General features: G+C 51.0%; 2 protein-coding genes across 10 annotated transcripts in view; one reads left to right on the forward strand and one right to left on the reverse strand.

Moving 5' to 3' along the window:
* Window positions 1-1,990, reverse strand: part of TPX2 (TPX2 microtubule nucleation factor) — a 54,145-nt gene extending 52,155 nt beyond the window's left edge. For all 4 annotated transcript variants that reach the window (XM_070051967.1, XM_008256161.4, XM_008256162.4 and 1 more), the window contains exon 1: window positions 1,055-1,990. The gene's annotated coding sequence lies outside the window, so the exon portion shown is untranslated. The remainder of the gene's footprint in view (window positions 1-1,054) is intronic.
* A 6,191-nt stretch (window positions 1,991-8,181) lies between these two features.
* The window catches only part of BCL2L1 (BCL2 like 1), a 57,924-nt gene continuing 40,014 nt past the window's right edge, over window positions 8,182-26,091 (forward strand). Inside the window, exons 1-2 of one of the 6 annotated variants that reach the window (XM_008256139.4) lie at window positions 8,182-8,420; window positions 9,852-10,521. In XM_008256139.4, the coding sequence (XP_008254361.1) occupies window positions 9,958-10,521 (564 nt within the window). In that variant the 5' untranslated portion in view covers window positions 8,182-8,420; window positions 9,852-9,957. 6 annotated transcript variants of the gene reach the window in all.

Raw genomic sequence — 26,091 nt, forward strand, 5'->3', positions numbered from 1 at the left:
CAGATTCTACCACACAGTAGACCCTCAGAGGTCAACTAACTGGCTACCTTAACAAGGGTATTCAAGTATGATCTGGGGGTGGCTTGACAGGTAGCTTAATACACTCAGTTCACAATACAAGAATATCTTTACTACAGCAGCCAACTGTCCTGTTTTTGACGGCGGCATATGATGAGCAAAGACACTCAAAGGAAGAACGCAGGATTTCAGGACAAGGTAAAGCTGAACCAGAAAGCACAGCGATTAATTTAAAGCAAAATCAGCAAGTCAAAAATACTTTTCTAAGCAGGAATGATTTGGGGAAGTCCCTGTTATTGAAATATTATTAAACTGTGAGAAAAAGAAACCATATATCAAGAAAATAAGGCGTAAACCAATCCTACAATACTAAAAGCCGGTTCATAGCTTTCCTTCCCCCTCCAATCTATTAACGTCCTAAGAAAGGAAATCAGAAAGGGTATTAAGGGATTTGATAAAAAGGGATAGGATTGACAAATATACCTAATAGAATTCACGTTAAATCCAAACTAGAAGACACCGCCAACAGGAAGTAAACTCTCCCTCAATCATGTTCTATCACCATTTATCTTACACAAAGTTTTGAAACGTAGTTGGGGCCCCATCTGTTTTCCTCCATCAAATACCACACTCATTTCTAGAAGTTTATTATATTCTGGGTCTCGCTTCCCTCCTTTGTAAACCGCATCTACTTCGTTGGCTTGGGAGAAAATCAAATTGGAACGCGTACGCAGAGAACGGCAATGATTCTAGTTGCCGCTATTATTGGCCGATAGCCTCCCGCAACTCCTTATTCCCCCTATTTCCCTTACAGACCGTGGAAAAATCTTGTCTCAAAGAAAACGGCGGCCCAAAAAAGCCCCCGCTCCCACCCCGCCGGGCCTAGGCGGCCCTCGGCACCCCAACGGCCCCAGAGACCAGGCCTAGAGGCACGGACCGCACTACGAGATGGGAGCCGACCTCCAGCCGTTCCAAAATCAAGAATGGAGCCTCGCGCCCGAGCTGTTCCCCTTTGTCTTCCCACGGTTCACCTCACCTCAGCTCGCCGGGTCTCTCCTCGCCTCAGCTCTGACGACCAAGCTCCCGCAAGCCCGCCGCGGGACTCGTACCGTTGAAAATTTGAACCCGGGCACCCTAGTCGAATGCACCAATCAGAGCCGCAGGGACCGGCAATCCTAGCATCCCGATTGGCCCTAGAATGCGCAGCGACGCCGGAAGTTGGTAGGCGGAACAGAAATCCAACCGCCCACGAGTCTCCTGGGAAATGTAGTCTTGTGCGCCTTTGTCGCCTCCAGAACAGCTCTTGAAAGGACGGTACTACAGAGCCCGGAATGCTCTGCTCCGAACTGTTTGGGGAAGGTGGTACCGACGGAAGAGGTGGGGATTCCGCTTAGATGACGGAACAGCTCGCATCGTGGACCTCTCCAAAGCTTTCGGGGAAGGAAACTCTAGTTTTAAAAATTAATCTGGGGCCGGCGCAGTGACTCACTTGGTTAATCCTCCGCCTGCGGCGCCGGCATCCCATATGGGCGCAAGTTCTAGTCCCGGTTGCTCCTCTTCCAGTCCAGCTCTCTGCCTGGGAAAGCAGTAGAAGATGGCCCAAGTCCTTGGGCCCCTGCACCCGCGTGGGAGACCAGGAGGAAGCACCTGGCTCCTGGCTTCGGATGGGCGCAGCGCCGGCCGTGGCAGCCATTTGGGGGGGTGAACCAAGGGACAGAAGACTTTTCTCTGTCTTTCTCTCTCGTTGTCTATAACTCTACCTGTGAAATAAATTAAAAAAATAATAATAACAACAAGATACGGTTCATAATAGCAACAAAATTACAAAGCTTCCAAACCTCAGTGGGAAAAATAAAAGCAGTAAAACTTCGTTGAATAACAAAATTAAATGAGATTATATTCCTTGTTAATGGATGAAGATACAATATAAAGATGTACATTCTCCAAATTAAAAGTTCAAGGCAATGCCAATGAAAATCCCAATAAGTTTTGTCATGAAAGCTGCCAAGTTGACGCTAAAATTCATAGGGAAGAGGAAAAACACAGGAGGTGTCATCTGAATTTTGAAAAATAATAGGTGGTGCTAAACTAAATTTGAATTGAGGATGCCTCAGTGCTTAGGTGCTTACATAAGGACCACAACCTAATTTAGTAGATAAACGAAAGACTAATTTAGTAGTGGACGGTGCTCTTCCAGCAAATGGAGGAGTGTCAGTTACAGCATCTGAGCTTCAATCACGCACTGCAAGCTGTAATACATTAAGCCTCCCTGTACCCCACTCCCGTCTTCAGGCCATAAATGCTGCCTAACATCATAGCCCAAAATTCTACTTCCATAAGCTGGCCAAGCTGTTCATTGCTCCATTAAGTTGTTAAATGTAAGTTGTCTAAGTTGTTTTCCACTTTGTTAGGGATTCTGAGACATTTAGGGGGGATTCACACCCTAGATTTCATACATACTGATACATTATAGTAAGTCTAAAACCACAGAGGTGCGATCAATAAAATTTACCCAAAAACTACAGGAGAAAAGATCTAATGTCTTTAAAAAAAAATAGGGTTTTGTTTTGTTTTTTAAAAGTCCTTGTTTTTTAAAGCTATGTGTGGAACTAGAAGGAATGAAATGACTCTAGTCATTGACGGTGAGGCTGGTGTTGGGGCACAGGAGGTTAAGGCGCCACTTGGGGCGATCACATCCCACACCTGAGTGCCTGGTTCCCAGCCCCAAGTGCATCCTGGGAGGCAGCAGATGATGGTTCAAGTATTGAGTCTCTGCCACTCACATGGAAGATCGAGGCTGAGTTCCAGGCTCCTGGCTTCAGCCTTTCCCAACCTTTAGCTGTTGTGGGCATTTCAGAGAGTGAACCAGCAGATGGAAACTCTCTCTCTGCATTTTAAATATAATTAATTAATTAACTAATTATAATTGGGAGTATGCAGCAGAAATAAACAGGCAGGAGTTCAGATGAAACGAGATTAGCCACAAGTAAACAAGTGTTGAACCTGAGTGATGAGCTCATCATACATAAACACATAAATGTACTTTTTCATGTGTTTGAAATTTTCCACAATTAAAATTTTTTTAACTGCCAATTATTTATTTTTAATTTATTTATTTGAAAGGCAGAGTTACAGAGATAGAGGAAGAGACAGAGAGAGTGGTCTTACATCCACTGGTTCACTCCCCAAATAGCCACAATGGCTGGGGCTGGGCCAAGCCAAAGCCAGGAGCCAGGAGCTTCTTCTGGGTCTCCCACAGCAGTGGAGGTACCCAGGCCCTTGGGTGCTGGCCCCAAAATAAATCTTTAGCAACCCAAATGTGCACCAAATGATAAATGGATAAATAAAACATTGTTTCTGCCTCTCTGTAACTCTGCATTTCAAATAAATAAATCTAAAAAAAATTAAAATGTGGTTTATCCATACATGCTACAACATAGATGAATCTGAAACATTATGCTGTGTTGAAGGAGCCAGGCAGTCTGGAGTAGAACACAACAGATGTCTTTACTAGCATCCTAACCACAAAGCAAATACCCACCCCTACATGTCTTTAAAGTTCTCATATAGAAGTAATGCTTTCCAGGGCCAGCATTCAGCACAGTGGCTAAGACACCACTCAGGACCCCTGCGTCCATATCAGGGTGCCTGGTTTGCTCCTTGGCTCCAGCACCTGATTCCAGCTTCCTGCTACTGCACATGATGGGAGACCGCAGTGATGGCTCAGTCGTTGGGTCCCTGCCATGCTGTGGGAGACTTGGCCCAGCCCTGGCTGTAGCAGATACTTGTGGAGAAACCAGTACAAGGGGGATCTCTCTCTCTGCCATTCTAAATAATAAATAAATAAGTTTTAAAAGTAATACTTTCATGTTTTTAATATTTGGAAAATACAAAAAATAATCAAGAAAATATATCCTATCCTTCAGTGGCAATATCTCCACTATTAGCATTTTAGTATACTTGTATCTCTTAGTCTTTCTAAAACTGATTTTATCTGACATAGAGTAGATACAAATGTGTATACATTTTATGTATCTGTATATGAAAGATAATGAAGCAAAAAAATTTCTGTGCATACATATAAATTCAGCTTACTAAGAACATTTCTATTAAAAAAAAGATTTATTTTATTATTTGAAAGGCAGAGCTACAGAGAGAGAAAGACAGAAAGAGAGGTCTTCCATCCCCTGGTTCACTCCCCAAATGGCCACAATGCCCAGGGCTGGGGCAGGCCCAGGTCAGGAGCCAAGAGAGAAGCCAGGAGCTTTTTCTTGGTCTCCCATGTGCCTGAGTTATCTATCCCCCCAAACTTAGCAACTGGAAATCGCGAGCATTTATTATCTCCTACAGTTTCTGAGGGCCAGGACTCCAGCTCACTGGGATGCTTCTGGCTCAAGGCCTAGAGTCAGGTCGCAGTCAACTAAAGGCTCCACAACTCTCCTTTATGGGCCGGTACAACAGAGCCCTGAGAATTCAAGAAAAAACTCAACCCAGTCTCTCCCAGCAGACCCTCACAACTCACTTCTGGCACCAGGTGTGTGAGGTTTTTCCCACCCCACCCCACCCTCCACAGGCGATGCTGCAGCCATGGGCAGCAGCTGGGTGGCCTCTAATCCAGTGCAGTTCATTCACCTGGAGGGAGCAGCTGCTCCCACGGGCAGAAGCCCAGACTCACGAGACGGCCCCCAGGCACGAGGCAGGGCCTCCAGGACTCCCCACCCACCAGCTGTGACCTGGGGTTACCTGGCCTGCAGCTCACAGAACTCAGAGAAATACTCCTGCTCCCGCTCACTGGGTCAGCACAGAGCACCTTCAGGAGAAGGTGAGAAGGTATGGGGGGTGGGGGGACAGGTTCCGTGCCCTCTCTGGGACATCAGCCTCGAAACCTGCACATGGTCAAGTCATCCACAAGCACTCTGGACCCACTCCTTTGGGGTTCTTACAGAGGCTTCATGATGCAGGCGTTGATTGATCGCCAGCCTCCCTCACCACACCAGAGGTTGGGGGAGGGCTGAAAGGCCCAAGCCTCTATCAATGGTTGGTCTTTCCAGTGACCAACTCTCATCACAAGACTCCACAGGGGCTGCCGGCCACCTGCCAACTCATCAGAACACAGACACAGCACTTGGGAGAGTGCAAGGATCTGAAGCAGCATTGTGTCCGGAAGTGGGGATGAAGACCAAGTAAGTATTTCACAGCAGCAGGAGTTCAGATCTCTGGAAGCCTATGTGCCTTCTGTGGACTTCCCCGTCACCATTAGACTGCCTGATGGCACTTTCCGTGTTACAATAATTGTGACACCACCCATGTAAATCAGATGTAGCCCAGCTGGCTGGTGCTGTGGTGTAGCAGGTAAAGCCACTGCCTGAGGTGCCGATATCCTATATGGGCACTGGTTCGAGTCCCAGCTGCTCCACTTCTGACTCAGCTCCCTGATAATTTGCTTGGGAAAGCAGCAGAGGATGGCCCAAGTCCCCAGGCTGCTGCACCAACATGAGAGACCTGGAATAAGCTCCTGGCTCCTGGCTTCGGCCTGGCCCAGCCCGGGCCATGGTGGCCATGTGGGGAGTGAACCAGCAGATGGAAGGCCTCTCTCTCTCTCTCTCTCTCTCTACTTCTGCCTCTGCCTCTCTTCCGTAACTCGGACTTTTAAATAAATAAATATTAAAAAAAAAAAAAGAAGTGCCACTTGGTTTTTACCATCTGATTAGCAAGGACCAAAATGTTTGCTGACACACTGTGTATAGGAAACAGGCACTCTCCTGCATAACTGATGGGAAGATGATCTGGAACCACTGCTTGGGGGAGCACTTTGCCAGCATTCATTAAAGTCAAATAGATGGGCCTGCGCTGTGGCATAGCAGTAAAGCCACTGCCTGCAGTGCCGGCAACCCATGTGGGCACCGGTTCGAGTCCCAGCTGCTCTCATTTTCAATCCAGCTCTCTGCTATGACCTGAGAAAGCAGTAGAAGATGGCCCAACTGCTTGGGCCCCTGCACCCACGTGGGAGCCACAGAAGCAGCTCCTGACTCCTACTTAGCACAGCTCTGGCCATTGTGGCCAACTGCAGAGTGAACCAGCGGGTGGAAGACCTCTCTCTCTCTCTCTCTCTCTCTTTCTCTGCATCTCCTCTCTCTGTGTAACTTTCAAATAAATAATAAACTTTTAAAAAATAGTCAAATGGAAAGAAATTCTTCAACTCCTTTACCAGAAATCTCACTTCCAGGAGTTCACAGAAAAACTCCCATGAATACAGAATACTACATGGACAAGTTAGAGCATTGTGTGTAACAGCAAAGTATCAGAAACTCCCTAGAGGATCTCAAATAGAGGCAGGGCAGCTGAGCTGTGGAAGATCCTTGTCAAGTTGTGTGTTAATTTAAAAAACGGAGGCAGCTTCAAAATGCACAGCTCATTGAATAAAAGCATTAGAGCGTGCTACCCCTAGTGTAAACATTTTCACCTATAGGTATAGATATGCTTTTGAATACACTGGCCATGTTTGAAAGGCCACACAGGGAGGGAGCTGAGAGTGATGACCGCCGGCGCTGAGGCTCACTAGGTTAATCCTCCGCCTTGCGGCGCCGGTACACCGGGTTCTAGTCCCCGTTGGGGCGCCAGATTCTGTCCCGGTTGCCCCTCTTCCAGGCCAGCTCTCTGCTGTGGCCGGGGGGGACAGTGGAGGATGGCCCAAGTGCTTGGGCCCTGCACCCGCATAGGAGACCAGGATAAGTACCTGGCTCCTGGCTTCGGATCAGTGCGGTGTGCCGGCCGCAATATGCCGGCCGCGGCGGCCATTGGAGGGTGAACCAACAGCAAAAAGGAAGACCTTTCTTTCTGTCTCTCTCTCTCTCACTGTCCACTCCTCCTGTCAACAACTGGATACTGGAGAGCAGGCGAGAGGACTTACGTTTTCATTCTACATTTTTTTTTTTTTTGACAGGCGGAGTGGACAGTGAGAGAGAGAGAGAGAGAGAGAGAAAGGTCTTCCTTTGCCGTTGGTTCACCCTCCAATGGCTGCCGCGGTCGGCGCGCTGCAGCCGGCGCACCGCGCTGATCCGATGGCAGGAGCCAGGAGCCAGGTGCTTTTCCTGGTCTCCCATGGGGTGCAGGGCCCAAGCACCTGGGCCATCCTCCACTGCACTCCCTGGCCACAGCAGAGAGCTGGCCTGGAAGAGGGGCAACCGGGACAGAATCCGGCGCCCCGACCGGGACTAGAACCCGGTGTGCCGGCGCCGCAGGCGGAGGATTAGCCTAGTGAGCCGCGGCGCCGGCCATTCTACATCTTTTTAATATTCAGTGTTCTTGTATGTCTAATTTTTATCTTTAAATTTCTATTTATTTGAGAGGCATGGAGACACGAAGAAGAGAGCTTCTACCAGCTGGTTCACTCCCCAAATGCCTGTAACAGCCAGGACTGGGCTAGGGAGGGGCCAGGAGCTGGGAATCCAATCCGGGTCTGCCCCAAGGTTCCCAATATTCACATAGCAGGAAGCTGGAGTCAGGAACCAGAGCTAGGACCCAACCCAAGCTCTCTGATGTGGGATGTCAGTGTCTAACCGCTAGGCTAAACACACGCGTCCCGTACCTATTTTTTGCTAAGATTTATTTATTGAAAGTTGGAGTTATAGAGAGAGGGGCAGATGGGGGGAGAGAGACACCTTCCATCTCTGGTTCACTTCCCACATGGCTGCAACCAGTCTGAGCCGGGCCAGAGCCAGGAGCTTCCTCTGGGTCTCCCACATGGGTGGCAGGGGTCTAAGCACTTGGGCCACCTTCCGCTGCCTCCCCAGGCGCCAAGAGCAGGGTGCTGGATCAGAAGTGGAACAGCCGGGACACCAGCCGGCGCCCATATGCCTGAGACAGCGCCCTAATAATCATTGCTAATCTTCACACTCAGCGGGGGGCTGTATGTCCTATATCCCATTTCCCACTTGAGGAGACTGAGAAGTCGAGAAACTTTCCCATCTAGCAGAGTTGGAATCCAGAGTGCTTAGCCACAACGCAACGCTTTTTCCGTGATATAAACCGGCAGACGGATGAAACGAACGGAAACCTGAACCTAAACGCTGATTCTTTTCACGTCTCCGATTCCCCAGATGGACCGCAAGGGGGCGTTCTCCCCCAAGTCTTGACTCGAGTCACTCAAGGCGCGCACTCCCTGTGCGTCTCGGGCTCGCGCGCGCTGCCGCAGCACCGGAAGTGACTGAGCTTGCAAGTTCCCCCGGTCTCTTCAGGGGAAACTGAGGCCGGCTTGTTGGAGAGAGACCGCGCGAGCAGCCAGCCAGGTAGGCCGGCCTGGGTCCGCGGCACAGAACTCGGCGGCGAAGAACCGTCGCGTCTGGAAACCACCTGGCCGATGAAGGGGGGATGTGGCCCCCCACGGCTCGCGGGACTTGCAGGTGAGAACGCCTCCTACCCTCTGTGTGACAGGCGATACGCCCAATGGGAGCCTTCGCCGTCCCGCTTGCGTGCCGACTGGGCTCGCCGATTGGCTACGCCGGGGGAGGGCCGCCGGGGGCTAGACCCCTCCTCCCAGAAAGGTCTAGGGGGCGCCCCTGAGGGAGGGTGGTTGCCTAGCAACGGGGCGGTGGCTCGGCGGGTACCCGGCCTAGCGAGCGGGAGAAGCCTCAAGGCCGCAGCCCACCCACCCCGGGCTCCGGAGAGGTTCAGCCCCCGGCCTCCGAGCCCTCTTGGGGCTCCCAGAAGCCGCCTTGGGCCTGTCCCTAGGAAAACGTGGTCTCAGCCGTGGGGGGCCTCAAGCAGGCCTCGACCCCTCTTCCCGACCCGAGAAGAGGCCCAGCGCCTCCCCCTCACCCCGTCTTTGTGCAGGGCGCCGGCGGCCATTGTATCCGGGCGGGGAATGGAGGACCTGGCAATCCCCCACCGCCACGTTCAGGGCCTTTGGGGAATTCAAAGAAAATCAGCGGCGTTTATTGGGGGTCTCCGGCCTTCAGCTTCCCGGAAAGGCCCGGGGGTGGCCTTCCCGGAGTCAGATGGCAGATCGGAGGCAGCTTTCTCCTCCCCGCGTCCCTCATCGAAACCCTGAGCCCCATTGAGAAGTCCCTTCAGGGTTTCGGGAACCTCCCCCAGGGCTGGTACTTAAATAGACCGGAGTGAAGGAGGAAAAAAAAAAAAAGAAAGAAAGAAAAACCTTAAGCCTACAGCAGCCACCTCCGGGAGAGTTCTCCTGGCTCCCAGTAGGAGGCGGAGAGCCAAGGGGCGTGCGAGAGCGAGGGGGCTGGGCTCCCGGGTGGCTAGAGGCCGCGGGCGCGGAGCGGAGCGGAGCGGCGGCCCTGGATCCCGGCAATGGAGGAGCAAGCCAGCAAGCGGGCTGGTTCCTGAGCGTCGCAATTCCTGTGTCGCCTTCTGGGCGCCCAGCCTGCCGGGTCGCATGATCCCTCCGGCCGGAGCTGTTTGTTTCGCCAGCCGCCGCGAAGCCGGCTGAGTTACCGGCATCCCGGCCTGCCGCCACCTCCTCTCCCGACCTATGATACAAAAGATCTTACGGGGGTGCACCTGCCTGCTGTCGCCGGCTTAGACGGAATTGAATGTAGGTGGTGCGGGGGCGGCGGGTGGTGGTGGGGGGACTGCCCATGGGGTGACTTTCCGAGGACAGCGTTTCGGAGAAAAAGGGGTGGCTGGGATAAAAGAGGCCAGTGGGATGATTCAGAGCCCAGTGGTGCTTACAATTTGACTTCATTGAAGTCTCGTGGAACCTAGACCCAGACCTTCATAGGAGCCACAAAGAAACGAGTTTTGGTACCTGGAAGGGGAAGGGGATGTTGCGGGGGGAAATGGCATTTATACTAATTTTTTTTCTTTCCCTAAAGCTCTTTTTCTCCCTTCAGAGCCTTATTTTGGCTTTGGATCACAGAAGAGAATCCCTGAGCAGGTGTTCTGGACAATGGACTGGTTGAGCCCATCCCTATTATAAAAATGTCTCAGAGCAACCGGGAGCTGGTGGTTGACTTTCTCTCCTACAAGCTTTCGCAGAAAGGATACAGCTGGAGTCAGTTTAGCGATGTGGAAGAGAACAGGACTGAGGCCCCGGAAGGGACTGGACCAGAGATGGAGACCCCCAGTGCCATCAATGGCAACCCAGCCTGGCACCCGGCGGACAGCCCCGCGGTGAACGGAGCCACTGGCCACAGCAGCAGTTTGGATGCCCGGGAGGTGATCCCCATGACAGCAGTGAAGCAGGCTCTGAGGGAGGCAGGCGACGAGTTTGAACTGCGGTACCGGCGGGCATTCAGCGACCTGACATCCCAGCTCCACATCACCCCAGGGACAGCATATCAGAGCTTTGAACAAGTAGTGAACGAACTCTTCCGGGATGGGGTGAACTGGGGCCGCATTGTGGCCTTTTTCTCCTTCGGCGGGGCACTGTGCGTGGAAAGCGTGGACAAGGAGATGGAGGTATTGGTGAGTCGGATCGCGGCGTGGATGGCCACTTACCTGAATGATCACCTGGAGCCCTGGATCCAGGAGAACGGCGGCTGGGTAAGAACCACACCCCTCATTTGTCCCTGTGCTTTGGCCTCTGTCAGAGGACCCCCAGCAGCCTTTCCCTGCAGCTTCTGCTAGTTAGATGACTGTTGGAGGCACTGGCCCCATTTCAGCACCAGACCTGGTTCTTTCCATCTGGGCACCCTCATGACCCTGATCTTCCATGCTTATTTTCCAGTTTCTCAGCACAGAATAGCTGAGGTGTTGATCTGTGAGTGGGGGGTTGGTCCAGTGCCCCCCTCACTCTGGAGCAGTGGCTCTCCATGCTTTGAAAGGGTGACAAGCAGAATGTCTGGAGCAGGTGGTGGCGTGCCGGGGACCCACAAGTCGCTGCGTCCTTTCTTCTCCAGGACTGGCCGTCCTGACCTGGGCTTCCTTCCCTTTATTTCAGAGTTTTCTTATGTGGCCAAGCAGGAGTTCCCCCCAGTGGCTTGGTGGGTTCGGAATTGTCCGATTCTAGGTCAGCGTGGGCTGTGCCACTCGTGTTGGTGCTGCACCTCCTGAGTTGGTGCTGCACACAGCTTGCAACTTTCTGCACGGTTGGCCTGTTTGTGGAGCTCTTGCTGTGTCACGCTTTAAGCCCCAGGACTTTGCACCTCACTCGCTGCCTGGGGTGGGGTGAGGAGCTCCAGCTGCTCTGCCTCTGACTGGCCGGCTGGCAAGGCAAGAAGTCAGTCTGTGGGGCTCTGTGGGCCATTGAGATTTGGTGTCAGACTTTGGACGTGAGTGGGAGCGCCAGCCCTCTCTCTTGGCCAGCTGTGTGACCTTGGACAGGCTCTTTACTTTCTTGAGCCTCAGTTTCCTGCACTGGGAAACGTGGCCAGCTCGCCTGGTCTCGCAGAGTCCTGGAAGCCTTGGAGGTGGCGTGAGCAGAGTGAGGGACGCCAGGGAGCTCCCAGTCCAGACAGGGAGGTGTCTCTCTCCGTCCCTGAGTCACGAGGAGGTGGTGGAGGGACCTTTTGCACCAGTGGTCACTGCAGGCGGGGTTGGTCCTGTTTCCTTGCTGGTCTCCCTGCCCAGGGGAGGTGCGGAACACAGGCATTCTGTTCCCTCAGAAAATGCAGAAAATCCACAGGCTGTGGGGAATAAGTCATCCATTGAGGGAGCAGAGGTGGAAGGGCCGCGCACCTGGACTCAGGAATGCCAGGAATGTGATTGTCGTGGGCTGGGCCGGGGCGTGGCCGGCACTCGGTTTTACCGTGGAGCCAAACCTCCTGAGTTTCTCCTGGAACCCCACCCCCTGGCTCGTTTCCCGTTTCTTTGCAACTTCAGCTCATCTCCTCAGCAGGCTCTTGAAAAAGGCTAGGGGGTCAAGTCAGTAGGCGACGGGGTGGGGGTGGGGGTGGGGGTGGGGGTGGGGGTGGTAGAGGCCGGAGGCTCCCTGGAGCTAAGGCTGATAGACTTGAAAAGCCATTCTGTAAATGAACTCCCTGGGGGATAAATGATTAAACAGTTCCTGTTGGGTTTTGTGTGATGACCTCTCCTGGTCCCTCCTGCTTTGATTCTCTTTGGGGGCAAATATTTGTTCAGCTGATTCCAGGATTCCAGTACTACAGACACACCCTCGGAGGCATCTCTGTGGAGGGACGTGGGCCAGTTGCCCACTTTGCCTTGACCACTGTCTCTGGCCAGTGGTCCTAATACCAGGTGAGTTGTGGCCAGCTATAAACAAAAGGCAGGTTGGGAGAGGTGCCTGGTCTGCCAGCCAGTCTGCAGAGGGCCGTCCCAATCAGAGAATTGCCAGCAACCCAGCGTTGCGGGTGAAAAAGGTCTAAAACCCAGCAGGCCTGGGCCCGTCCATTCGCCCGCCACTGGATGGAAATTCCACCTCCCATCGCCTCGTTGAAAAATGTCAGAGCCCGTTGGACAACATACCACACACACACACACAGTCACACTCACACTCACACACACACGTCGCTTCCTCTTAGTGAACACAGAGGACGTGTGTAGAAGAGCGAGTTGTGTCAGAACCATTCCTGGGAGTGTGTTCTTCCCCTGAGACCAGTGGGTGAAGAACATTTGAGTCAGAGCCCTCCGAGCGAGCCGGGAAAGGTGCCACCCTGCTCTGAGCAGCAGTGACTGGCTACTGCAGTAGCAGCTCAGCCTGGAGGCCTCAGCTGAGGGATCCCTGAGCGTAGGAGTTACGGGCCACTCTGCCTGCCGACGGATGTTGTCTAAATTTGGCATCGTCACAGGAAAGGGAAGGAAATTAGCCTTTACGGAGACCCTCCTATGTATTAGGCATTGTGTTAGGTTCTTAAGCAATGAGTTTGCTGAGCGTTTACGGAGGTGGGCAGGGCGCTAGGTGTTGGCCATAACCAGCCATAGGCCCTTCCCTTGTGGAATTGGCATGCTGTTTCCTGTCTTCCCATAGTGACCAAAATAGATGGTTTTATTCCCAGTTTCACATGAGGCTCCTAGTGACAAGTGACAGATCCTGGGTGTCCCTCAGCCAGTTGAGTGAGAATTTATACTAAGCTTGACCTAACTCTAAAGCCTAAACCCTTAAAGTCTACAGAGATTGTCCAGGGAGTAACAAAGTGACCCAGACAGACTGGCAGAGAAAGCCAGAGATGCTAGTGGCCAATCAAAACATACCTGTGAAGGTACTCTCTGTGAGCTGTGATGTGATCTTAGCTTTGTTCAAGTAGCTGTGGGGAAAACAGTGCCTTTGTCTTCCCCAGCGGGTTCTGAAAGGCCTGTGGGTAACCACACTGGTAAAACTCAGGAATGACAGGTGTCAAGTGAGTCTCAGGTTTGGCCCAATCAGAGTGGGCTTCTTGTTAAGTTTTTCGTTGTTAAAGCCCTCTTAGGGCCTGCTGGTAGCTGACAGAATGGTGTGTGTGTGAGGAGGTGGCCTGCCCCAAGTATCTCTCCTTAGTTGCCAGGTGATACTCCCCAGACTGGAATGCCAGATGCTGCCTGACCGGAGTCACCTGTCACTCTTGTCCATCTGTCTCCCACCTGTAAAATGGAATAATGACAGCCAGCTCCATAGCTGGACTCCAGTAAAGGATCTAGAACAAAAGCCCTTCCCCGACATTAATTGTAGGGTGGAAGCACTCTTTAGTGAAGGGCTTCCTCCCTCAGGGAACTGAACTCTGCCTGCCGTGCCGCCCCACCCCCACCTCCATCCCCACCCCGGCCTCCCAGCCCCACTCACTCCTGAGGAAACAAAACCAGCCCAGGAGATACTCAAGTGGACTGTTTGTGCTGGTGACCTTCCCTGAAGGGACTATCTCTGGGGCTTCCCAGTGGCAGTGTGGGTGAGGACCTTCGGGGGGCCAGGGCCCTTTGGGTCAGCAGTCCCTGGAGAAACCCTTTAGCCTGCTGGAGACATCGCTGTTGAGAGCCACGCGGGAGGGGTCCTTTCCCAGGCTGCAGGGCTCTGCAGCACCTGTGTATGCGTAGGTGAACCGCCTTAGCTCCCTTTGCAGACATTGGCAATGCTGTGGTTTTTTGGGGGAAACCCTATCAGAAACCCCAAAAGTGGAAATTTTTAGTAATCTCATTCAGGTCCAAAAATGAGGTAGCAGAGTCTCGGGGCTGCCCCTTGGAACACCCACTTGTTCTGTACGTTCATTTTAGGTTGCTCTCAAAACACTGTCGCCCTCACAGGGTTTTCCAGACTTCCCGGGAATAATTTCCCCACTACCCCATGAAGCCCTTCAGTTTCTGGTTGAAAATTACCCAGGTATTTTTTAGGGGGCCTCTAGGGAACCTGCAGGGTTTTCTTGTTGTGTGGGTGGGCAGTCACCAGAATTTGGGGGGTCCAGGAGGCAGCAGCAGATACCTGTCCTGAGGCCAGTGGGCTGAACATAGACCTCTGTGCAGAGGCTCCTGCCTCTCTGGCACCCCAGCCTCCAGTGTGGGGCTGTCTCAGCAGTGTGGCTGTGTGGGTGTAGTGTGGGTAGATGAAGGGGTAATTCCCAGTGAGCCACTCTTCTATGGAAACATAATCTGCTGCTGCCTTAGTTAAGAGAGACCCTGTTCCCACCCCGACCTGTAGTGCACTTCCAGGGTCCTCCCTAAGGACTCCCTCTTTCTTTGAAGGGCTCACTCTGCTCCCAGAGCCTTTTCTCTTTGGGCCCTCTGGCCGGCAGGCTGTCTCAGTTCCCAGGGGCAGGCAGTCTCACTGGGTCTTTTGTTTAGCCTGGGGAAGATCACACCCAGGAGAATGTGAGTACCAGCTTCAGGTAACTTAAGGAAAGGGGACTAAGCCTTTTCTGTTGGCGTGGAACCCAGCAAAAGTTGGAAAATGCAAAGGACAGTGGGAGGGTCTGACTAGGTACAGACAAGACATACCTAACAGATCTACTGTCTCTCAGGGCTAGGCGATTCCTGAGGGTGGAGTCCACGCTTGTCCCCTCACACTGAGCAAAGATCTTGGGCCTAACAGGCACCTAATGAAAAAGAGGCAGGTGTTTGAGGCAGACCATGTGGACCACTTTGGATGCCTACAACCCAGCAACCCAAAACAGAGTGTCTGGGATCAAGTCCCACCTCCATCTTCTCATCCAGCTTCTTGTTGATTGGCCTGAAAGGCAGCAGAGGATGACCTGAGTACTTGAGTTCCTGCCACCTTTACGGGAGACATGGATGAAGTTCCTGGCTCCTGGCTTTGGCCTGGCCCAACCCTGGCTGTGGCAGGCATTTGGGGAATGAGCCAGCAGATGGAGGATCTCTCTCTTTCTCTCCCTCTTCCTCTAGCACTTTGCCTTTCAAAGAAAGGAAGAAAAAAAAAAGAAACAGACCCCTTTCATACCAGAATGGGAGTAGCCCTTTACCTAGTTATTCATTCATTCAACCAACATTGATTGAGCTCCTGCTGTTGCCAGACTGTCTTGGGAACTGGTAGTGCAGCAATAAACAAAACTAAAATTCTATCCTCCTGGAGCTCACATTCTGTGGGTTGAGACAGACAAAAAATATGTGGCTAGTCATGCATCACATAGTGACATCTTGGTTAGCAATGGACCACATATACTTGTATGGTTGGTTTCAGAATTTTTTTTTTTTTTTTTAAGATTTATTTATTTTATTTTAAAGGCAGAGTTTCAGAGAGAGAAGGGAGACAGAGAGAAGGAGAGAGAAATCTCCCATCTGCTGGTTCACTCCCCAAATGGCCACAATAGCCAGTGCTGAACTAGGCCAAAGCCAGGAGCCTGGAACTCCATCTGGATCTCTCACATGGGTAGCAAGGGCCCAAGCACTGGGGTCATCTTCTGTTGCTTTTCCAGGCACATTCCCAGGGAGCTGGGACTAGAAGTAGTGCTGCTAGGACTCAAACTGGTGCTCATGTGGGATGCTAGCATTGCAGGTAATAGCTCCCATGGTTTTAGAAATTTTTTGCATCAAAGTAAACTTACCCATTAAAATTTTTTTTAATTAATTTATTTTACTTGTAAGGTAGAGAGAGAGAATGATGGTTCATTTTTCAAATGTCTGCAACAAGGGCCAGCATTGTGTACCAGATAACACTGCCACCTGTGACACTGGCATCCCAAATGGGCACTGGTTCAATTCCCATCTGTTCCAATTCTTTGGTTCCCTGCACCGCCGTGGAAGACTCAGGAGAAGCTCCTGGCTGCTGGCTTGAGCCTGGCCTAGCCCTGGCTGTTGGCGATCATTTGGGGAGTGAACCAGTAGATGGAAGATTTCTTTTTCTCTTGCTCTATCTCTTCCTTTCTCCTGTAACTCTTGACTTTCAAATAAATAAGTAAATCTTTTAAAAGAAAAAAATGTCTTGGGGGGCAACACTGTTGTGTACTAGGCTGGGCCTCTGCCCGCAGTACCGGCATCTCGTATGGGCACTGGTTCATGTCCTGGCTGCTCCTCTTCCCATCAGCTCTCTGCTTATGCCCTGGAAAAGCAGTGAAAGATGGCCCAAGTGCTTGGGCCCCTGCACCCATATGGAAGACCCAGAAGAAGTTCCAGGCTCCTGGCTTTAGATCAGCCCAGGTCCAATCGTGGCCATTTGGGGAGTTGACCCAGCAGATGGAAGACCTTTCTGTCTCTCCCTCTCTCTTTAACCCTGCCTTTCAAATGAATAAATAAGATCTTTAAAAAAGAGAGAGAGAGAGAGAGAGAGAGAGAGAGAGAGAGAGAGAGAGAGAAAGACATGTCTTCAACAGCCAGAGCTGGCTTAAGCCAAAGCCAAGTGCTAGAAATTCAGCCCAGGTCTACCACATGTGTGGTAGGGACCCAAATACTTGAGAAATCACCTGCTGCCTCCCAGGATGTGCTGGAATGAGGAGCAAATACAGGACTCAAACCCAGGCACTGCAGTATGGGATGCAGACATTCCAAACTTTTTCTTAACTGGTACACCCGTTTATTCCAAGCTCCATAAACTTATCTTTTAATTCCATTTCCTGCAAACTATATGAGCACCCTCATATAGCAGGTGATGGGTGCTACAAGGAAGATAAAACAGGTTGAGGCATAGGACATGCCTAGGAAGAGAGGATGGGCCTGTCATTTTAAGAAGGATCAAAGAGGGGCAGGCACTATGGCATAGCGGGTAAAGCTACTGCCTGCAGTGCTGGCATCTCATATGGGCGCCAGTTCAAGTCCTGGCTGCTCCACTTCCAATCCAGCTCTCTGCTGTGGCCTGGGAAAGCAGTAGAAGATGACCCAAGTCCTTGGGCCTGTGCACCCACATGGGAGACCTGGAAGAAGCTCCTGGCTTCAGATTGGATCGGCTCAGCTGCAGCCCTTGCAGCCAACTGGGGAATGAACCAGCGGGTGGAAGATCTCTCTCTCTCTCTCAATCTCTGCCTCTCCTTCTCTGTGTGTAACTCTGACTTTCAAATAAATAAATACATCTTTAAAAATAATAAAAAAAGACCAAAGAAGGTGTAGGGAAGTGAAAATGGTTTCCCTCCACCCTCCAAGGTTCTTTAGCTGAGCTGCGAATTAAATTGACATAAGACAGATTAACAAGAAGGAAATAAAAACCACTTCTGTTACCCATGTATATACATAGGAGTCCTACAAAATATGGGACTTAAAAGTCAGATGACTGAAGCCTTATATGGCATCCTGAGATACAGAATAGTGCCTTGGGACTCCTGAGGGGCTGGTAGCCACACAAATGCTGATATGGTATAGGAATTGTATGGTTAATAAAGGTCGCCTTGTCACACAGATAAGTCTTGCGTGATAGAAGTTGTCTGGAGCAGCCCTCTTCTGATAGAGATGTTTTTACTCATATAGATTTCTTCTGTAGATGTAAGTTTCAACTTTGCAGAGCCCAGAATATGCCAAAGAAGTATATTTTTAAGGTGACATATTCTGGTTTCCTAGTCATATTTTAGGTTGGTATGTCCTGAGCCCCGACAAAAAGTGATACTGGAGCGAAGACTTGAAGCAGATGGATGATGTGCTGTACCCTTAGAAAAAGTGTTTCAAGCAGAGGGTGTGGACTCAAGAAGGAGGCGCTTAGCATTCCCAAGGATGAGCAAGGTCTATGTGGCTGGAGAACAGACAGCCAGGGGGAGGGGCACAAAGAGAGGGAGCTGGTGCCAGACTACACAGGACATGGTAAGCCCTGGTGGTGATTGAACTGTAGGGACCCCAGTGAAAAGGTTGCTGCAACTGCCAGGCATGGCTGGAGATGGGCAGAGATGGCACTGTGATGCCATCATAGTTCTTGTCTTTTTTACCACGGAACTCATAGGAGACCCATTCCCAGACTCTGGAATACCCCATTCTTCTGCAGGCAGGCCCCGGCCAGGCTTTTGTTACGGACAGCCGACAAATACTGATTTCACATCTGCCTTGCCTCTCTTTCCTTGAAGCTGCCCTGAGAGGTGAGCAGGAAGGGTGTCACCTTCGTCACCAGAGGGAAGTCAGGTGCGGAAGCTGAAGGGGCTTGCCCAGGTGACCTCAGGAGGAGAGGCAGGGCTTGAATTTTCAAATCTGGACCTTTAACATGTAAATGGCTCTAATAATAACACCACCTTATTGTGAAGATTGAATGTGTCAACTCCTCAGAATAGCATCACTGTCCGCATTGTCCCAGGGCTGCTTCAGGGGCCTCACTCAGCTTCTTGTTTATTACTTAGTGCTTTTTGCGAATAATGTCTTTGCAGACAGAACCCACCTTTCAGACCTCCTGCTGCTTGGTTTCATCTCAGAGGAGACGCAGGCCAAGCTTACAGAAAGCTGCAGACTGCAGGGCTTTTTGGGCAGACTCCAGAGCTCCCCTCGGAACTAGAGGTTTTGCTCTTGCTCTTCAGGAAATGCCATTGCAGTGACTTCCATGGACTGCTTCCTGTCCCAGCCCTGTAGCCAGATGCCTGCCGGCAAGCCTGTGGAAACTGGAAAGTAATGTCCCTAGAGGCGCCCCCAACTCCTCCCAAACTCCTTTTTTTGGACTCCCTCTTGTCTATTACTTTCTTTGCTCCCTCCCCATTCCCCCTTCACCTAGCTTCTCCTTGCAGCCTGTGAGCCCTCCTTTAAGACTTAGAGAAGATCATCCTGCCTAGTTCTGCCGGCCGTTGTCCCCACACCCAGTGCTCTGCTGTGGGGGCTTTCTCCTTGGCTCCATCACTTGGTAGCAATTCGGCCATGGACCTCCTGAGCCGAACCTGTCGTTTGATGGTGCCCTGTGCCATCCATTAATCCTGAGCTCCCCTGGGGTTTCCACTCCATCCTTGCATAGGACAGAAATTCCTAAGAGAGAGCTCAGAAGTTTGGCACAGATAAGTGCTGCCTCTTGGAGATTGATGACAGAGGGTGGAGTGAAACAGCCAGTAGCCCTGGCCCCTTCCCCCAGTCACCTTTCTGGAGGAAACCAGAAGGTTGAAAACCTTATTGGAGAATCATCTGAGGAATGGGAGCTGGCCTGGGAGGGGATTGGAATGCACTCAACTATGCCTCAGATCCTTTGTTCCGCTCTTGAAAGGGAAACATTCCCCTCCCTCCTCCCCGGCCACACACACGTGCCTTTGTTCCCCTGAGCCAGGCAGGGCCAGGAACACAGTGTCCCTTCCAAGGAGCCTGACTTGTCTCCCCAGAGGCTGGTGACACCCCCCCCTTGACAACCCCCCCCCCCTTCCTCAACAACAACCGAGCTGGGAATTTTGCTTAGGAGCCCCAGTTTCAAGTCCTTTGTACAGAAGCGTTTCTTGACTGACACCTTGCCTACAGACAGCTGCCCTGGGACTTCTCTGGAATTATTCCATGGGCTGCCCAGGTCCCAGGATTAAACAGTCCCTCCCTCTTATTCCGCCTGATGATTAATATTATTGTTAACATTACTATTAATAGCACCTAACATTTATTGAGTTCCTGCTCTGTGCCAGGCATTGTTCACAGTGCTTTGCGTGATTGAATTAATTCCATTCGCACAGCGATGCTCTGAAGTAGGTGCTATTTTTATCCCCATTTCACAGATGAGGAAACCGAGACACAGAGAGGTTGAGGAACTTATCCAGGGCAGTACCATGGAGCATAAAGCCTGGGAGGGTAACAGTTAAACATGGCGCTATGTCGCTCTTCCCATCCACTGGCATTTGGATGATTGTTGGCTCACGAACCCTCAGTACGTGGTGTCATCTGTGTTACTAATCCCAAACCTTATCACTACAGGGCAGTGAGGTTTAAGAGGACTCACAGTTAGCAAGAGCCAGAGTCAGGATTGGAAGCCACGTCTGTTTTACTCTAAAGGCTGCTTTTTAATCTCTAATCATTAAGAATCCTACAAAGTAGGAGATGTCTTTATTTTATGGTTTTGAAAAATGAAGCCCAGAGAAAATGATATGCCCAGGGCTTCACAGTAGGACCAGGAAGAACTGGGTTCAAATTCGGGGTGCATTTGGCTTCAAAATGCTCTAGTATCTTAGTAGTCAGTAGCATAATGACAATCCCTTTGATGTGTTGGTAGTACTTTAATTCACCAAATTCACTCCCAGTGAGGTAGGTGAGCTGAGTGACTCATAGAGGAAACCAAAGCAAGGGAGCTTGTCCCGCAGCAAGTGGCAACCTCAGAATCTGTTCTGCTTTTAATCCACTGTCACCCATGCCACCTGCTACCTCTCAGGCTGGGTTCAGTGCTCAGAGCTGTCCTGGGAATTTTGTTCTTTTGTAAATCAGTAAATACTGGTGAGGGCCTTAACTGTGCTAAGTGTTGGGGATACTGTGGCCATTGTGAGTGGCACTGAGGCCCACCCCTCGTGGTGTGTATCCATGCCCTCTCAGTCATTATGGGTGCATCACCCATCCATCCACTTGGGTTCCGGACACATCAGGTAGGGCTCGTTATCTTTAGGGTGCATTGTTCAGTTCTAGCACATGCTCAGACAAAGCTCTGGACTCCCATGTGCAACTGACTTCTTGCTGGTGCTGTGACAGTAGACAAATCAGCTTCAAATTCTCATCCATGAGACTGAAGGAAAAATGCCAACCTAGCAGAGCAAGCAAAGCATAGATGAGAAAGTGAAACCCAAATGTGTTTTTAGTACTAATAACAGATACTGGGTATGGAGTGCTTGTTTGCTGTGTGCCCAGTGCTTGGTTCTTGCCCTTGGCGTACCACCTTGTTTGGTCCTCATAATGCTCTGGTGGGAAGAGGGAGAATCCGGGGCTTGGAGATCTTCTGCCAAGTGCTGCAGTAACACACCTCATCAGTGGCAGAGCTGGTCTTGCACTCAGGTTTGTCAGGTGCCAAAGCCGATCCTCAAGCCACTGTGTCATTGCTGCTTTGCAGGCCTGGACTAGCCCTGAGTTCCTGGCAAAGGGCCTAGGGTTGGGCAAGAGCTCACCCAGGGTCTGCTCAATGAACCTGAAAGGTTGTTAATGTCAGATGCAGGTTAGCCTACCAAAACATCTCTGCCAGTAAGGAAGTAAATTCACTGAAGCTATGGGAATAAACGTAAGATTCTTCATGAATGGCTTGAGGCAAACCTGCCAAATCTGTGGTGTAGACTGCAAAAGCAGAAGAGGTTAGACCCAGTAGCTGCATCCCACAGGTGCCCTGGGCCTCTGCCAGTTGGGCCCACTTCCACCATCAGCTACCCAGTTGATTACTCAGCCCTGAGGCCTCCACCCTCAGCCTGCATCATCAGCTTGTACCTCTTCCCCAGCCAGCTTGCATTGTTGATCCTGACTGCGTTTGGCACCAACAGTGGAAAGGGTCAGAAAGGAGCTGGGTCACTGGGGACTTGAATAATCCCAGTTGTCTCCACAGTGCGGTGTAGAATTCCGACTCAGGCTCAGTTTCCTCATCTGTAAGGTGGAGATAATGGCAGTCTCTTCCTCATAGGCTCGCTCTTTTTCCTCTGCCTGAATCACTCTGCCCCTAGATCCGATCAGAGTAGTTGCTATCTTCTTTCAGGTCTCAGGTCTCAAATATCATATCCCCAGAGGCCACCACGTTTGCATGCCTCCTGTCTGTTTCTTTCAGTAACACCGAAGTTCCCAGAATTGTTCTTTGGTTCAATCCTGTTTCCTAGCAAAGTGCTCGGTAACACCGGAGACACTCAGCACCTGTTTGTTACGGCGCACACCACCTCTCACAGTGCCTGACTGTGTGGGAAGCTATGTCATTGCCTATTAGGACAGTGAGGGCTTTAAATAGTTGACAAGAATGTGGCAAGGGCAGAGCAGATGGACAGGAAGCACCCAAACAGATCTGAAAGGTGGAATGGGTACGAAGCGTTGGGGAGATAGTGAGGAGGCAGACTGGCTGGAGGTGAAGAGGACCTGGGCTGGCAATAGAACTAGTCAGGGAAGGGGGAGCCTGTGACTGACGGAGGCCTCTGAATAGCAAGATGTGGTGGTTGGTGAGGAGGGGGATCCAGTTTGGAGAGGCCCAGAGCACATATGGAGTGGAGTCAGGTCCCTGGTAACTCCTGGGGAAGAACTACAGGTACATAAAAGCTGGAGGCACCTGCAACCTGTAGATGAGATCGAGTGCCCTGGTTGTTGTTTGGGGCTCAGGGCCAGGTGCAGGTTCAAAGGATTGATTGAAGCCTTTTGGCAGCTCTGGCCTCAGCAGGGTAAACATCACCTGTCCCCTGCCACCTGCTGTGACAATGCCAGTACGGTACCCTGGGCAGGCCCAAAGGTGCCTAGCTTTCTTGCTGTCTGTGGAGCCAGAAATTCCCTCCAGGAGAAGCTAGCCCTTCCCTGCCCCACAGCTTCTTCTCTGAAGGGCTCAGGTAGCAACAAGGTACCTCCTGCCCAAGAAGCCCCCATAGTTCCTGCCCAAGTAAGGCAAGTGTGGGGCATTGGGAGCCGTTGACAGCTGGGCCCAGCTGGGGGGCAGAGTCAGTTTGGGAGCAGGTGCAGATTTCTGGGAGGGTGGGGCCTGAAGGGAAGTAGGGATCTTGGTAGACTGCAGAATTTCCCTCCCCATCCCCCACTCCCAGCCACAGCTGGCTTCTCCAGGAACCTGATGACCTAGTTAGAATGTTTAGAGAGAGTTAGCTCAGCTGGCAGTTCAGGGCTGTGCCAGTCTCTCCTCTCTGAGGCGTCTTGGGTTCAAGGACCCTCCCGTGTGAGGAACATGCACCTGATCACACTTACAGGCTTCTTGCCCAAGGGAAGGAAGAGCCAGTAAGACTTCTTTCCATCTTCCCTTGTGCCCCACCGCCACAGTTCCAAGGAGAAAAGACCCACCTGCCACCGCTCTCTTGGGGATTGGGTGGGTGCCATGAGAGTCTGCGTAGAAGGAGAGACTCCTGTTGCCCTAGGGGTAGCTTGAATACACGTGTTCTTTCCTTACCTCCCATCACAGTGTGATAAACACTATGGGGAGGGGGCTCTGGAGGCCCCAGCCCTCCCAGGCAGCAGTTGCCCCTTGTATTCCTGGCACCCGCCTTGTCAGTGCCTCCTTGGGAGACATTTATCATTCAGTACAAACCAGTGCTGAAGCCCATCTGCTCAGAACTTACCTTAGGGGCAGGCACTGTGGCACAGCAGGTTAAAGCCTCGGCCTGCAGTCCACGTGGGATGCCAGTTCTAGTCCCATCTACTCCACTTCAAATCCAGCTCTTTGCTCTGGCCTGGGAAAGCAGTGGAAGATAGCCCAAGTCCTTGGACCCCTGCACCCATGTGGGAGACCCAGAAGAAGCTCCTGGCTCCTGGCTTTGGATCAGCTCAGCTCTGGCTCTACCTCTATCTGTAATTCTTTCAAATAAATACATTTAAAAAAAAAAAAATAAGTTACCTTAGCAAATTACCTAATCTCTCCCAGCCTTAGTTTCTTCATTTATAAAAAGGAGATAGCATACAGTGGCTCTCTCTTTGTCTCTCTCTCTCTCTTTCTTTCTCTCTCTCTCTCAGATTTATTCATTTATTTGAAAGGCAGAGTTACAGAGAAAGAGGAAGAGACAGAGAAGTCTTCCATCCACTGGTTCACTCCCCAGTGGCCACAACAGCTGGAGCTGGGCTGGTCAAGATCCAGGAGCCTCCTGTGGGTTTCCAGTGTGGGTGGCATGTGGGTCAGCCTCCGCTGCCCTCCCAGGTGCACTAACAGGGAGCTGGATTGGAAGTAGATTAGCAGGGACTCGAACCAGCATCCATATGGAACACCGGTGCCAAAGGCTGTACCTGGCAGCCACGATCATTACTTTAAAAAAAAAAAAAATGTTTATTTAGGGGGCTGGTGTTGTGGTGCAGTGGGTTAGGCCAGCATCCTATATTGGAGTGTTGGTTCAAGTCTTAGGTACTCCACTTAATATCCAGCTTCCTGCTAATGTGCCCGGGAAGGCAGCAGAAGACCAAATGCTTGGAACCCTGCCACTCATGTGGGAAACCAGGATGGAGTTCCTGGCTCCTGGGTTTATCTGGGCCCAGCCCTGGCTGTTGCAGCCATTTGTGGGAGTGAACCAGCAGATGGAAGCGCTCTTCCCCATTTCTGTTATTCTGCCTTTTAAATAAATAAATACAATTTTTAAGTGCTTATTCATTTTCATCTATTTGAAAGGCAGATAGATAGAGATCCTCTATCTGCTGGTTCACTCCCCACATTCCTACAACAGCCAGGGCTAGGCCAAGCTGAAGCTGAGCCCAGAACAACATCTGGGTCTCCCCTGTGGGTAGCATGGGCCCAAGCACTTGAGCCATCATTTGCTGCTTCCTAGGATGTGTTAGTGGGAAACTCACATGACAGCAGAGGTGCCAGGACTAACTCACTCTCTAGTATGGAACATGAGTGTTAGCAGCTGTGGCTTCACCTGTGCCACCTGTCGGCCCGTTACTGTTATTTTCAGGTTGCCATCTCAGGTGATCAACTCGCTGTGATTTTTGTTGGAACTATTAAGAAAGTATTTTTTAAAAAACAAATATTTTCAAACTGTCAGAATACAAAGGTCCTTCAAAAAATTCATGAAAGATAGAAAAAAATTGAAATTCATACAGTTTTTTAATAATACAAGTTATGTATGAACTTTTTTTTTTAATTTATTTACTGGGGCTAGTGTTGTGACTCAGCAGGTTAAAGCCATGGCCTGCAGCACTGGCATCCCATATGGATGCAGGTTGTGTGTGTGTGTGTGTGTGTGTGTTTTTAAGGTTTATTTATTTATTTGAAAGGGAGAGTCACAGAGAGGCAGAGGCAGAGAGAGAGAGAGAGAGAGATTGTCCATCCACTAGTTCACTTACCAAATGGCTGCAGCAGCTGGAGCTGGGTGGACCTGGGTGGACCTGGGTCCCCGACGTGGGTGCAGGGACCCAAGTCCTTTCTCAGCACATTAACAGGGAGCTGGATCCAGAGCGGAGCAGCCGCAACTGGAACTCGAAGCTCTTGGCTCTGATTTTTGGCTTTGCCCAGCCCTGGCCATTGTGGCCATTTGGAAAGTGAACCAGTGGATGGGAGATCTCTTTCTCTGTCTCTCCTTCTCTCTCTCTGGGACTTTGCCTCTCAGATAAATAAATCTTTTTTTAAAAAATGTATTTATTTATGTGAAAGAGTTTTAGGGAGGGAGAAAGAGATCGCTTCCATCCACTGGTTCTGAGTTACCACAGTAGCCAGGACTGGGCCAGGCCAAAGCTATGAGCTTCAGCCTGATCTGTGAGTGATTGGGCCCATGCACTTGGGCCACCTTGTGCTGCTCTCCCAGACAATTAGCAGGGAGATGGATCAGAAGTGTAGCAGCCTGGGGGGCCAGCGCTGTGGTACAGTAGGTTAATCCTCCACCTGTGGCGCCAGCACCCCATATGTGTGCCGGTTCTAGTCCCAGCTGCTCCTCTTCCAATCCAGCTCTCTGCTGTGGCCTGGGAAAGCAGTGGAGGATGGCCCAAGTATTTGGGCCCCTGCACCCTCATGAGAAACCGGGACAAAGCACCTGGCTCCTGGCTTCGGATCAGCACAGTTCTGGTGGTTGCAGCCATTTGGGGAGTGAGCCAATGGAAGGAGGACCTTTCTCTCTGTTTCTCCTTCTTACTGTCTGTGACTCTACCTCTCAAATAAATAAATAAAATCTTTTTTTAAAAAAAAAAGAAGAAGTGTAGCAGCCTGGACACAAACCAGTGTCTGTATGGGATGCTGGTGTCTCAGGCGGCAGCCTAACCTGCTACTTCACGATGCTTGTCCCTCCATGAACTTTTTGA

Source organism: Oryctolagus cuniculus, chromosome 11 (genome assembly GCF_964237555.1).
Source record: "Oryctolagus cuniculus chromosome 11, mOryCun1.1, whole genome shotgun sequence".
Lineage (NCBI taxonomy): Eukaryota > Metazoa > Chordata > Mammalia > Lagomorpha > Leporidae > Oryctolagus > Oryctolagus cuniculus.